Source organism: Aptenodytes forsteri, unplaced genomic scaffold (genome assembly GCF_000699145.1).
Source record: "Aptenodytes forsteri isolate BGI_AS27 unplaced genomic scaffold, ASM69914v1 Scaffold150, whole genome shotgun sequence".
NCBI classification, from domain to species: domain Eukaryota; kingdom Metazoa; phylum Chordata; class Aves; order Sphenisciformes; family Spheniscidae; genus Aptenodytes; species Aptenodytes forsteri.
Window position 1 is genome coordinate 870,579 of NW_008795693.1, and position 15,645 is coordinate 886,223.

General features: G+C 40.6%; 1 protein-coding gene across 1 annotated transcript in view; it reads right to left on the bottom strand.

Annotated features, from left to right (window-relative positions):
• Positions 1–8,209: 8,209 nt before the first annotated feature.
• Positions 8,210–15,645, bottom strand: part of COBL (cordon-bleu WH2 repeat protein) — a 162,681-nt gene continuing 155,245 nt past the window's right edge. Inside the window, exons 15-16 of the mRNA XM_009282903.2 lie at positions 13,737–13,994; positions 8,210–8,247 (exon numbers count right to left, since the gene is read on the bottom strand). Coding sequence (XP_009281178.1) covers positions 8,230–8,247; positions 13,737–13,994 — 276 coding nt within the window. The 3' untranslated portion in view covers positions 8,210–8,229. The remainder of the gene's footprint in view (positions 8,248–13,736; positions 13,995–15,645) is intronic.

The following is a 15,645-nucleotide window of genomic DNA, read 5'->3' on the forward strand; positions in this document are numbered from 1 at the left end:
GCAGATAAAGAGGGAAAAAAAAAAAAAAAGAGGGGGGGGGGTGGGAAGTACAGGCTGTCCCCAAGCCCTTTCTTTGCTTGTGCAATTACTGCGCTCACCAAGTTTTGACTTGTTTTAGAATCGGGATTAAACTCCCCAGTCTTTCCCCTGTGAAAAGAAGGGCGAGTTGTGAGCCCGTGCTGATGTAAGGCTTTTCCTTGAGAACAGGACTTCTCCTGTGCTGGGTCACTTGTCGGGAATTTTATTAGCCTGAACTAGTCTCCATCGCCTCCCAAGCGCAGTATGTAACACAAGATCTACTTTTTCGCAGATCGTGCCCAATGATTTAGAACGTGCAACTGATTTAAAACGATCGTGCTCCCTCCACCCGGAGCCGCCTGCCTGGGCTGCCGTCCTGTGTTTATACAGGGGCTAATAGAAAGATCCTTGTTAAAGCGCTCGGGGGCTGTTGAAGCGGCAATATCGGGAACTTTTTCCTCGCAGGTCTTCCCTTGGGGATAGCGGGGAGTATAGCTACAGGTGGGCAGGAAGCTGTAACGGAGATACGAGCTAGGTAACAATTGGGGAACTTCTACCATGCAGAAAATGTGTTTTAAATTTAGCAGCTGTATCCCAGCTCCCTCTTGTATTATGTGTTTGTTGGAGATGCGTCTAGTTATAGATACAAGTACCTCGGAATATTATCTAATATTTCATACTTTATGCATTTGGGAGAATAAATAAAAGCACAGAGGTACGTTAAGGTGTCTGGTATGAAAGCCAGCTGAACAGCTGCTTTCCCTGTCTCTCTGAAGCTTGAACTATACCATGAGAGGTTAAGTTTCTTTCTTATTTCATCCATACTTACTGTATTTAGTATCCAGGCCAGGAAGCCGCATGGCTTGGAAAAGAGGGCCAAAATGTGACACAGGAGTCCCGAGCTCCAGTTTTGCCTCCGCCACTAACATCTTGGGTGACCTCAGGCAAGTCGCCTGACTGCTTTGCTCCCATCCTCTTCTTCTTCTGACTTTTCTAATTTGTAAAGGTCTTGGGGCAGGGACAGCCACTCACGTGTCTGCACAGTACCAAACACAGCAGGGCTCCGGAGCTCAATTAAGGCTTGTATTTACAAATATAAGTAAACAGTAATATAAATAGAAGACGTTCTGCCTGCTCAGCATACTGCTGCTGCAAAGGATTAACCCATTCCAGAAGTCCAATGTCTTCTTGACCGCTTTGATGCCAGGACAAGATGAATAAAACATGCTACTCATTACTTTTAAAAAGCATTTGCATAAAATATATTGCTATATTTTATTACATTTTCCTGTTATGCAAGCCCACCTTTATGTGGTAAGATTTATTGCAAGCTAAGATTTATTGACTTATTTCGGCATGGAAATGACTATTAAGATTGACCTGTCAGCAGTTTTTAATTTAATTGCTCTTTGATCCTTCAGCCTTGAACATATTTGCATTTTCAACTAAGCATCTCTTGGCAACACTTGTAGAATACGGCAGAAGCAGTAGCTGAGATGCAGAGTCCTAAGGAAACCCGTGAGTTTCTCCATTTCTGGACGTGTCCGGGTGTTGAATTACTGCAGCTTTTCAATCTCACTTCATCCTTACAAGCGTGCTTTTGGGTGGCAATAATATTGCTCTTTGTTTTCGTTCCCTAATCTTTTAATCCCTCTCTGAGCACAGAAGAGGTAGAATCTCAAAGGAACAATTTCCAACCTGAAACCAAAACAAGATATATCCAAATCCGTCCATATTCTGCGCTCCCTGCCCACGTTAAGTGCACAGGCTTCAGCCACAGGGTAGGGGGATGAAACCTGTGGCCGCTCTGCATGGAAATGGTGTCTTAGCTTGCTCCTTAATATAAAGCAAAGGTCTATGAGGATGGACGATTTCCATGGCGTTTATATGGAAAAACATTACATAGCATCCTTCTCTGTGGAGAAAACTGGCACTAATTGATACATGCAACCGAGTGCAAAACTGACTGTTGGGAAAATAGGTAGGATGATCAGGACTGTGAATGAGAATGAGGAAGGGGAACGGCCCTCCCCTGGAATGAAAGACCTGCTCCGATTCCCAGTTTGAACCTGGAAAAATTCTGTCTAATGACAGATGCATAGGATAAAACTAGCAAGCTTTAACTTGTATAACTGGGCTTAGAAGAACACTTTGTACGAACACTGGCCCCAGCAGCAGTAAAGCAGTAATTTTACATAACACAGAATTGTTGCTAAATTATTCATCAACACATAAAAACGTAACTCTTAGCGCTTCTGCAGCACCGGCTATCTGCAAATTGCCTTTGACAGTTCCTTTCCAAGCTGGAAAGTTTGGAACATTAGCAGCGAGGCTAGTGAACGAGGGGATACGCACTGTGCAGGCAGCCAAACCACTGCTCTGTGCTCAGTGTTGGCTGGTTAGGGAACGCGCCGGGTACATCCACCACCATGGCTGACTGAAGGACTGAGGGCTGGATTTTATCAGCCAAGGGTCTACAGTGGGGATAGCTGAGTCTGGTCTCGAGCACGTTAACCGACCATGCAGCTGTATTAGCAGAGACACTCGCAGTCTCAGGATCTCTTTGGTGACTTCCAAAATCCAGATGTACCAGTAGTTTTGGTGGACCTACTGCTTACCGAGGTGACTCCCGTATGTCGTTTGCACTGTTAAGTGTTGCTGTGGAGGGCTGCAGCTCTTTGGGTTACGTGTGTCTCACTCCTAGGTTTTGTCAGAGGGCAGATGCGTCCATTTCCCTCTCCTTCAAGAAGGAGATGAAACTGCGGGGGCTCCCGGCTCCCGGGATCTGGGTACTGTAGTTGCGCAAAGGCGGAATCACGAATCGCTCTCCACCTCAACTGCCATTCACCTGAAGAGCCTTTGCTCATCGCCATAGCGGAAGCGCTCGGTTTGCCATCTCGAGCACTGGCTAAATCAGGCCACCTTTTGGTTTATTGCAAGGCAAAAAAAAAAAAGTGACATAACCGATCAGTGGTACCACCCAAACCAGAACCCTCAAGTCGTGACCCACATCCCCGTGCCAAGCACTACAAGGGACAGATCCCAGCGCTTCTGACAGAAACTCCTCTGTTGAATGCATGAAACCAGACAAAGGAAACCCATGCAGATTTGCACTGTGTTTGCTTTGTTCCTATTGCAGTAAACACAGGTTACGATGTAGAAGACAATGATGTTCCACAGTCTCGTTCTTTCAATAACGTTTCCTTTTTCCACTCCTGAATTGCAAACTGGACAGTGGTGTTTGTGTATGAATAATGTCCTCTTTCGTCTGACGTTCCACTGCAACAACACTATGCTTTGTTCAGGGGGAAACCTTTAGGGCTTCGAGCACAATAAAGACCTCAGAAAAGAGACATGGCATGTACATGTTTTTATCAGTCTATAGACAAAAAAGTAAGGAAGAAAAAAAGCAAAAGGAAAAGAAATGGGCTGAAGACAGCATTATCTGGAGCTGGATTTGACATTGCTTCCAGCAGTCATTGCTTCCAGACTGCGCATAGCTGTTGTGACTGCGTCAAAACTTAGTCCCTTTCTGAAAGTTCCTATTTTACAGGACAAAAAAAAGCTACTCTTAAAAATGGTAAAGGATCCCGTGGTCAAGTTGCCTTTTTAACTATTCCTGACTTCCCGAAACGATGAAGGAGACTCTGTGTGTGCGCGCGCGCACGCGCTCCCATACGTGTGGAGTGAGTGATGGGAGGGAACAAACAAGGGAAGTGAGCTTGTTCTTAAATTCCTTAAATGTGAAAAACATGCAAATTTCCTCTTAAGTAGTTCTAATTTACCTCTATTTTTAAAGAGTCTTCAATATTGCAACAAATCAGAAAAACGTTTAAACAAGAACAAAAAAAATCCTCAAATCGGTAGACACATGAGTGTGACTTCTGTATGTGGTGCAGCATCACGTAGGCTGTTAGTACTTCACCAAATTCTATTTCTTTAGCAAATACTTAATAATATTTAGTAACAATAACCAAAAAAAAAGCACACCTTTTTTGCTCTTAGAAAGGTTCATCCATCTTAGCATACTTTGATGAACAACCCTGGGAATTCAACTGCATAGAAACTTTCTCCAGCCAAATGAAGACATCATCAATGAATCAAACTCCACACCCTACTCAGCAAAAAGAAGAAAAGCAGATCAGAACGATGTTGTACCAAATCCAGGGGAACACTACTGAAAAATCAGGAATTTGTTTTTTTCATTTTGTCTTTAAGAAAGGAGCTCTGCCATTGCAAAGGTCATTTTCTGCAAGCCGGGAAATGCAACCATAATGGCAGCTATGGCTATAGCAGGAGTATAGCATATTTTATTGCGTATGCTCAACAGCAACAAATGGAGTAAGAATAGGAATAGTCTCATAAATCTTAACAGAAGTCTGAGAGGCAAAGCACGTTGGTACATATAACGCACATGTAACTCAACAGAGAATTAAAGATGAGTAGACAAACAATACACAGAAATAAATACTATAAATATGTAAAAGTTGCTAATTAGCTGTTGTAGAAGACTATTTTTCATATTGCACCAACAAAGAAGCAATTTATGAACATTTCATTCAGATAAACTGACTCAAATCAAGATTTGTGCAGATTTCTGCATTCAGATTAAACGACATGCTCAATGCTAAGCAGCACCGAACAACAGAACTGCTTCTTTCTTTTCTGGAGAGGGAAACATCACAAACTATCTCGGGGCGGCATTTTCCACTGTTTCATAAATGCATCTCTCGTTCCCTTCCTTTTTCGTACACACTGATGAAGTGCCGATTTTTGGCTGTGGTAAATGTAGCATAAATTGTGCAAATCACTTGTATGAGCTGGGGAAGTTGGATCCTGCCATGTTCGAAACTCTGTAGATTGATGTGCATGTCAAAAGGTCTTTTGGTCCAATATTTTGCACGACCAGCATCAGCAGGCTGTCTGTACAAGAAGAAGAATCTGTAACGAAGTCCCGTAAGTCAAATAGCTCATGCAGACAGCCAATATTATTTAAAGGTAAGTATCTAATCAGAGCGATTTAATGCTGGCTTTATGGTTGAGTAATACTCTGAGCTCAGTAAAAAAAAAAAGTTAATAAAAACATGTAAAAAAGGGGAGGGGAGACCTACAAATTTTATTTGAGACATGAGACTAGATTTCTCTAAGCCCTGAACATTAATTTATACCTGTACAAGGAATGAAGATACCAAATCCAAATTCTCCATTCAATTTCCCTGGTGATACCATTTTTCACCTCATTTTAATATCTTACTCAAAAAGACAATATAAAGGACCAGATGAATCGGGCATGTATCAGACTCCTTCCTCTGGCTGAACTGAGGTAAGACTATGTGGGGAAAATCTAGGCTGAGAGCTACACGGGGGAAAAGGGGAGCTCACTGTCCTTCTTTCAGTCCTTCAAAAAAGAAACCAGCCTGCAGGTTGTCCAGCTACATGAAAGGACATGCCAGGGATTAACCTTGGTGGCATGTATACCTCTAGGCACAGGCTGTGTCTGCACTAGGAGACAGCGTGGACCAGTAAGAGTAAGAGCAGATACAAAGATCAAAATACTTGGTGCTGAGGACCACGGTGTCTTTACCAGACACATTTCAGGGTTTTTCTTTTAACTTAGGACGGGCTCCAGTCTGGTTCCATGGACTGAATGCCAATTTGTGCTGGAGCGCATCTCCTGAATTCGCTTCATCCAGTAGGAACCCAGTTCCCTAGTCCTGAAGCAGGGTAGAAGAGGGGATGATGGGGTGAAGAGCTCCAAAAGCACTTGCCTGATATGCACTAAAACACCGACGCGTGTTTGCACCCCAAATGAAGACTGCTAAAAGCATTAATACAACATTATTATATGGAAGGGTGATACCTATAACTAGACTTCATTGAAAGTAGGTTTATATTAAAAGTTCTGTTCATTTAGGGTTAAATTAAGCTGCTACCGGGAATTCAACAGCACCTGGATGACAATGTAAGAGCGTTCACATCTCCCATCAACATGAGAAGGGAATGCACACCCAGTCTAGCTTCCTGCTGTAGACAGCTGAACTCCCCCTCCATTTTTAGCTTGCTCTGTGACTGAGCCAGCAGGATTTTTCGTAATTTTTTTGCTGTCACAGTGAAGGTGACATCTCATCTTGCAGCTGTTCTTAATCTTACAGTTTTTTACCCATGGGAATCCAATACTCAGAAGTTTATCCATGAATAACTCTTTTATAAACTTTAGTTCTATGCAGTGCCAGCACCCAGACCCTTTGCCTCGCAAAGCCTGGAGGGTCTTACTATCTCAAAATCCAGTTCTGGATCCCTTACATTGAAAAGTATGTGCCTGTACAAATTATTACACTAAAGGGGCGTTAGCAAGGAGGGGCTACAGACCCAGGGCCTTCAGGCAACACTAAGAACAAGAAGAAGGAGACCTGCACTGAATTCTGTCTTACAGCACCTAACCACGGAAGCGGTATTCGCTGCTGGTGGGACTATCTACAGCATTCAAGCTTCTGAGTGACCGAATCCTTTCCCGCGATAGCATTTTTAACATGTTAATATTCCTGATCTACAGCATACTGAGAAGACTCTTAAGGCAAAAGGCGGCTAACCAGTCAACAAAGGTGATCTTATTTATCCTAGGGTGTGACGGAGCACCTTAATTCTGAATATATTAGCTTCCCTAATGAGGAACTGGATCATTATCAGTACTGCATTATTACCGAAATGTATATAACTCTGACATCTTGATTCTAGTTGGTGATTTCTACCGTGTTCCCAGATTATTAGTTGTGAGCCCCTTCCTGGCTTGAGACATTTTGCATTAGACCTGAGACATCAAACACAGCATACTGGTTTGCTTAAGTCCATCTCTAGTTCTAATTTCTTTCTGTAAATGGAAAACATTTGGCAAAAAAAGTCTTTCAAGCTATGTCAGGTTTTGATTTTGTTTTTATTTGTGGCACTAACAGACATCAGTATTTTACAATATATAATATATAGTCACATTAAATGCAGATGGCTAAATATTCTCGTGCTTTCAACATTACATAGCTATACATTTTAAATTTCAGCTCCAAAAAAAAAGAATCTGCCACCACTCCGGTCTGTGATTATAAAAATGTAAATGTACAAACTTCCTCTTCTTCAGTTTCATTACAATATAGGAAATGTGAAAAAGCATTTTCATTTATCCTTTTTATCAATTTAACAAAATATTTTCAAAATATGTACAACAACAACAACTACCAAAGTAGTTAACATTTGAAAAAGATGCTGCTATAAATACTCATGAGACAACATACAACAGCCATATGAATTGGAAACAAAGGGCCAACTTATGCATGACCTGAACAAGAGACGACAAAAGTCCTGGTTACTGATATAAACCAGCTTCACTTCATTTTGCAGTGCAGGAACGAATTCTAGATCTTGGACCTCTGTGCAGTACTCTGAACCTTATTTATAACCTTCACAGTCTGTTGCAAATAGAGATCCTTTAAGGTGTCTCAATATTTTTAAAGTGCCATGAATGTTACTAGGGTTCAGTATATCTCTGCGTATTAGCATTCTATACATCATATCCCATAAGTAACTTTTCAACAGCCACTGTCTCACATTCATTATTGATTGCCTGCTTTCTCAGAGCTCCACCAGAGATACAAAGTTCATCTAATTTTAAAAAACAATGACTCCAGCATATGACAATTTTGGTCCTTCATAATGTACCATAACTTTTTTCTTGTGATTGTTTTTTATAGATCTTTATTCTGGTTTTCACCGTAATCGCTTACAGTCCTTTTCCAAATCAAGTAAGAAGCAAGTAAATAGTTTGAGATAGTTACATATTTTTAACAACTTGAAATGAGTATTACTTTTCAGATAGCTAACAAAGTCTTTTAATTTTGCCCATAAACACAAATAACTATTAACACAGGACTGCACAGTGTTTATATTCTTATTAACCTGCCAACAAGAATAGTTTATTGGCAACCTTAAATTTTCAGAGGCAAAACACAATTCCTTGGCACAGAAGCTTTACAGCAGAGCAATGTATTTTCCCCTTAGAACCATTATGCAGGAACACACAGAAAATTAACTACAACTTATTTTGGCTTGTAGACAAGAGGATAAACTAAACTTCTTGACATTTTTTGCCACTTCAGACCTTGAATGATGATTACGGGTGCATATGGGGTTAGATTTTCCAATTACCTGTTCTTTATACAGGATTCAAACGAGCAGAGGGACCTGTAACAAAGAAAAGCACATGACCATTCAAGATATTTTTAAACCTCCAACTGTTGACGTTGTTAACCAAACATTCTCCTGTGGGCTGTTTTCAAGCTTAGTCTCTTCATCAGCTCCTTGAGACTACTTAAAGCTTATCTGCTTTTTTCTAGCTGCATCAGTTGGTCTAATGAAAGGTGTTATCCTTCCCTAAAACCCCCACATCCTTAGGTATTAACGGTTGCAATTACATGATTACTGGAACATAGGTGATGTATTTTTCTGTGAACTTCCTTCATTTTTTGGAGTGAACAGAAACCCAGGCTGCAAGTACGCAATATCTGACAGTCAAAATCTCTTCAGTATCGGTTAGCTGTTGCTGGTCATAAAAATCAATTGATGAGTACTTTGCTTCCTGATTGAAGGAAGGAAAACTCCCAAAGGCTTTGATTCAGGAAAATACTTAAACAAATTTCCTTCCTAGTCCTCAGGTCATCTAAGCATATGCTTAATTTTAAATATGTATGCTAGGGTGCTTTTCCAAAATCACAGTTACTGAGCTTTGATTCTATCAGAGATATACATTAAGGTCACCACAAAAGCTAAACAGGAATAAAGTATTTGATCAAGTCTAAACCTTCCATTTTGGCTTTAGTATCCACAGTAGAAGCTTTATTCTTGGGGGAAAAAATAGGTCACAGTACAAATTATTAGCGAGGTGAAGAGTTCAAATTAAATTTTATCTTTCAATTCAAATAGAGTAATAGCATGCAAACAACTGCCTTTCACTGTGCATGGGAACCAGAATCACTTTATAGGCTCATTTGACTACCTGTATATCAAGCTCAGCCAACTTTTTAGTGGGGCCTCCTGCCCCATTTCCAGCATACCAATGCCAACATCAACTGTGGCTTTGAGTCTGTAATCTCTGTCATCGCACCCACAGACACTGATGATAGAAACAGTATTTCTTCATTCACAATTATCTCTCTCTGATTATGTGAGAAGAATAGTCCACTGCTTGACATAAAGGTATGGAACTAGGCCATGCTTCCTAGAAGACACTCAACGTGCCATAATTCAGATCAATGCATTACTTGTTGGCAACCGACTTCAAATTATCCCAGCATATACCAGGGACTCATTGTAATGGGTGCAGTAATTACCTTACCTGGCTCCTTTGATTGCCAACAGAATGATACACTGCACGTATCAAGAGTTTATGTGACTAAATGCCGATGCTGAATAATGGCATGAACGCTTGTGGATACTGTGATGGAGCCAAATTAATTTTAAAAATCGCAGCGAGCAAACAGAAAAGGCTGCTTAGATGCAGCTCCAATCTTTATTGGAAAACATGTGAAATCTGTACAATCTCTCTTGCATGCACCATTAAAAAAGTGGTCTACAGCAATCATTCTACCATGAGCAAAAGCCTGTTCTTCAGATGTACAACTTGCCCTCCCCACCTTGTGCAGGCATATTCCACTGCAGTATTTCTACCAAACCCCTGGGTACAACTCTACCTAAACTGAGTAGATGGCATATAAGCTAAGGCAACTTTTATAGCTTCTCTTTGTTGGGTAAGATTTTCAATCCTGCATGGGCTTGTGCTGCAACTATACCTACAGCTAGACATCTAACGGGTTATTTGCATGCGTAGTTATGTTTTTTCCACAGATAATCATGGTAAATCCCAAGGCAAGTTGCACAGATACAAAAATACACATGCAATGATATACATAATTTCAGAAATTCAGCTAGGTTATTTTGCTTTTTCTGAGATAGAAATAGAAAGTTTAAAAAATTAATATAAAGATCTTAAGTATGTGAAATTGTGGCAAAAGTTGCTTGATACAATTTAAGGAAAACACTAGTTCACTTTTAACACCAGAAGCTCAAACGGTACAGCTCTATGACCTGAGTTTTGCTCACCAGAATTGGCCAAAATTTGGTCTCAGATCAGCTGTTTATTTCCCAGACCAGCTGATTCTCCTTCGTACAGGAGGCAGACCGCACGGCTGGAAGCAGGCTCCTCGCTAGTGAGACACGTTCGTTTCTCAAGACAATTAACTGCCAAAGGCACTAGGTCAGCCATCCTGGTTGGTGGCCTTACTTGACGCCATCTCCCTGACTTGCTGTTATACTTTGGACGTGTTAAACACCTGCCAGGTTCCTGGACAGACCATTTTGAAAACTGAAGAAAAAGGTTACTTCTTGTACATTGTCAGGTCTTTTCCAGTTTGGTAAGCTCATCCCTTTCCAATAACACATCTGCATCTCCGTTCCCTTTGGGTAGGATCTGTAGTCTAACCACTTTCTGGCAAGTCTCTGAACTGCACTGCACTGGGGATGAACCATTTTACTGTGCAGGCCCAACTGGGCTTGGCATCAACAAGAATTTTCCTTTGGGAGTCTGTGGACAGCAACAGTGTACAATAAAACAGAAGCCATTTTTCCAAAACAAAGTATGATTTATCTGCCAAAGCAGGCACAGTTCTCCAAGAAATGGATTAAAGAACAGCCAGAAGACCTCTGCGCATACTGTCTTACCTACACTTGGCATTTCCCTCAAGTACCTATTTTTGCTCTGATTTGTTTTGGGTGACCCAATTACAGCCTGTGTGGTGCAGACCCTGACTCTCAGCAAGGCAGGGTCAGCCTGCAGCAATTTCTCTCCTCCTTTCCTGCATAGTGGATCTTTTAACCTTAAAGTTCATGACTTTAGCAAACAGCTGTGTAATCAGGGGTGGAGTGGAGGAGTTGCCTTTTCACAGATATTAACAGAGCTCAAACGTTTCTTGGGATGCTCCTTATCTAGGCAATTGGTTGCTTTTTATGTTTGGTTCCCCTGACAGCCCCGTTTGATCTACTTCCATTGCAAATAACCCCTCATAAATAAGCACAAACTGAGTCATACATAACTAAGCAATGTAGATTCTTCCCAGTTCCCCACAATATTAGCTAAATAAATGACTTCACCATCAGAAGCCCTTGTTCCAGCAAACTTCGAGAAGACAATGGAAGAGAAACAGACACAATTACAGAACTGAACTACCTACTTTGCTGTCTAGTTGCAACCAAAACCTTCAAGAAAGCAAAGCCCAAAATGGCTCTGTGCTCACACCTCCAAATCATGACATCATAGATCTTTGACAGGGGAGGCAAAACAAAGAAAAAAGCTTGTTTCTGCCCTGACACAAAACCACCTGCCAGCCACTGTCTACCAAAAACTCAGTGTTCCTTGGAGACGTGTTCTTCAGCTGTAAAGGAAGAAAACCCTGACACACAGCTATCATATATTCTCCTCTACCGATTCAACTTTTGCTGTCACAAGTTGTCCAACTGCAGGGAAGGATCAGAATTTGGCTCTCATTTAACGCAGCAAGCTAGGAGAGATACTAATATGCACTGGATAGAAACTCTTTGAGAAATCTGGCAATATTTTTACTTTTATCAGTGATCAAGGGCATGAGATCTCAGATGTCAGTGATATGATGTCTTTGGCATATACGAGACTTAGCTTGCATATCCAGTATCATGAAGGACAGCACAATAATAACAAAATCATACTCTATCTTGGACAAAATGCTGCTGTCTTTTGTTTTCATAAAAGACCTATACAATAAGAGATGTACTCTTCTGTCATTTCAATGTCAAAACTACCAAAAATTACTCTGTCTTGAAAATGAAAGAAGACAGGCACAGTATTTAGCAGAATACGTCAGTATATCGCAAAATACATCAGTATATCAAGCTTACTTTCATGGTCTGCACTGGCTATCTAACTGTTTTAAACTAAATCCCCAAGGATATGATAAAGACTTGTTTTAATGAGTAGAGCTATGAGTCCCCTCAGAGACTTCTTCAAGAGTAATGTAGTTGGAAGAACAGAGAATTTGGAAAGATCTAGAAAACAACTGCATGAAGTATTCTTGAATGTCCAAATCCCCTTTTTTCTGTAAATTGGTGAAGTGGGGAAATAAAGACCTGATCTGGAGTATTATATCTTCATAATTTGTAGTCTTAGAATCAGAGTATCTTGAATTGGAAGGGACCCATAAGGATCATTGAGTCCAACTCCCCACGCCTCACAGGATTACCTAAAACTAAACCATATGACTAAGAGTGTCATCCAGACACTCCTTGAACTCTGACAGGCTTGGTGCCGTGAGCACTTCCCTGAGGAGCCTGTTCCAGTGAGTGACCACCCTCTCAGTGAAGAACCTTTTCCTAATGTCCCATCTGAACTTCCCCTGACGCAGCTTCATTCCATTTCCTCATGTCCTGTCGCTGGGCACCAGAGAGAGGAGATCAGCACCTCCCCCTCTGCTGCCCCCCTTGAGGAAGGTGTAGACTGCGATGAGGTCACCCTGCAGCCTTCTTTTCTCCAAGCTGAACAAGCCAAGTGACCTCAGCCACTCCTCGTAATAGTATGCATAATATAGATGTAATTTTTCACATGCAAAATAACTGCACATCCAGATTTGTATTTGCATGCTGATGTAAAGTTCCCTGAAACACTGATTTGTTTGTGCCATTTGTATGATTCTGTGGAATTTCTGGTTTATCAGAAACAAGATTTTTTTGGCTACTTTTTAATGTTAAAATTTGACCATATTTTTTTAATTATTTTAAAGAGGACAAGTAAGCAAGGTTAAAGCCTATTTACACATTTATGGTTGGCATCAGCTAAATCATGTGTTGGGAAAACTACATCTGCTTTTGTACATTCCCTAAAGTCCTTGGATCAAAGTCTATTCTTGGATACTGCAGTGTAATATTGGGATGACTCCACTAAGGCAAATTGATCTGCTTCTCTTTACCAAGAAATGCAGTGTAACTTGAGGTTAGGAAGAATAAATTTTGATCAAAGAGATAAGTGAACTTAAGTCCAAAAATCACACCTGGGCAACTGAGCATTTATCCATCTGGGAGTTTACTGACCCATAGCTGACCACAGGGGTGAAACACACATCATCCAATTAATAAAGTTCAGACAGACATTAAAACGACCCCACAGTTTTACTGACAGCTCTCAGCACGTGCGACCAAGGTGTAAGTGTTGGGAATCAAGGTCTAGGACACACTACTGGAATTAGGAGAGAATACTTAGCTCTAAATTTGCTTCAGGGTCTCATATCTGATCTTTCTTAGGTTCACCTTATCTAAAGGACATCCAGTATTATCTCCGATTCACAAGAATGAAAAGGGCATGAAAATACTTTCTGAAATGATATTCATAGTCTTGATGTTCTCTTTAAAAAAGAAGTATTGACTATTCATATGGTTTCATACATGCACAGGCATGTTTTAGTCTTAGTAGTATGTTTTAATAGCTGTTCAAAGGTTTGAAATACACTCCTGATCTTTGATTCAGTTAGAGGAAACAGTGCATGTACCTTCTGATGGAAGAAAGAAATGTGTGGCCAGAACAGCTTATAAATGGCTCTCAAAGCACAGCAAGCCTAGGTTGTTTCAGCCACAATAAAATATAAAAGTACGTTTACCTTTTTTAACTTTGCTGCTCCAGCACCAGAGCGAATGGCCTCCATTAGGGCTTGCCTTGCCTCCCCAGGGTTACCTGTAGCCGTGGCAGGGAATTTAGGAGCTGCTGCTGCTGCTGACAGCTGAGTGGGAGGTGGTGGTGGCGGCTGGGCAGGGGCAGGTGGGATACAAAGCTGCTCTTCCTGAGGGTCTTCTGCCTTCTGCAAGGACAGTTCTGCATTCCTAAAACTCTGCAGCTCTTTGGAGGCCAACGAGGAGATCTGCTCATGATGCAGTTCAAAGGAGGTAATTAATATCAAGCATGACTAAACTGTAATTATGTGACATCTGATGCACTTTCAGTACCCCGATTTCACTTTGCTTGAATGATGTAAAACACATAGAACTTTTGTTTGCTCATGGGGTTGAACATCTGTTACTACTCACTCACATCACTCAGCTGGGCTGACTACCAGCATCAAGGATTTGGCATTGACTCTGTTTCAGAAACTCAATCTTTATTTACTGTGAGCTCCAGCATCCTGTAACTCTTCTTGGAATGTAAGGTAAGAGAGAGAGTTGGACTTGGTATTCATTTGGAAACAACCACAAGGGTTTTGGAATCAGGAAGATATATTAAGGCTGCAGTAGCCGCCCAGGAATCTCATTACTTTTTGTAGTCTGGGCTGCACAGAAATAATCTCAGATGACAGGGAGGCTCTTCTAGATCTGAGCTTTCAGACATGGCTTCGTTGAAAAAAATGCTGTTAAACCTAAAGTTTCCAGCCATACTAAAAAAAAAAAATAAAATAGGACTAGAGAGAACTACGTGAAAGCACTGAGAACAAAATCAATTGATTGCTCTTCCAAGTATGTTTCTGTGGAATTTCTGAAACTAAAATTTCTGCATGAATTACCAGCTTGGAAACTCATCCTACTTTAAACGAATGCAGGGGGAGGAGGCAATCTCTCAGACTAAGCCAGCTTTTCCGTCAACTGTCTCAACAAATATTTTTGCCATTAACAACATTACTAGTAATAATAATGATAAATTGTTAGCAATTACAATGATTTGGCAATTATTAGGAAATTCAGTATCATAGAATCATAGAATCATAGAATCATAGAATCATAGAATCATAGAATCATAGAATCATAGAATCATAGAATCATAGAATCATAGAATCATAGAATCATAGAATCATAGAATCATAGAATCATAGAATCATAGAATCATAGAATCATAGAATCATAGAATCATAGAATCATAGAATCATAGAATCATAGAATCATAGAATCATAGAATCATAGAATCATAGAATCATAGAATCATAGAATCATAGAATCATAGAATCATAGAATCATAGAATCATAGAATCATCGAGGTTGGAAAAGACCTCTAAGATCATCAAGTCCAACCGTCAACCCAACACCACCATGTCCACTCATGTACCAAATGGGAGGTTTTCAAGCAGCTACATTAACATTCCTTTCTCAGAGAAACTGAGGCACAAAACTTCTCTAGTGAAAAATGAATGGATTCATTTCCCATCAAATAATCCACATTCAGAGAGTTCCTATATTCTATTCCTTCACTGTACACACACACACAATATATGGGAATAATGTCATGTCAGATAAAAAATGAACAATTGTGATAACATGAAAGGGACAGCCTTTTCATCATAGCACATCTGTATCTCGCCCTGTACACATACAAACATGGTGCTTTAACTAGCACAGGTGACATGGTGTGAAAAAGAAGCGTATGGTTTCTAGGCAACTTCCTTTAAAATGATGGCAAAAGCTTCTCTGCTGGAGGAAAGTGTTCCAAAAAGTCTCTGTGCTAATACACCACCACCACCACTTCATTGTCAGAGCCTCTTTTACACAAATTGACATTTATTCCCAATGAATGCAGAATGCAGTTAA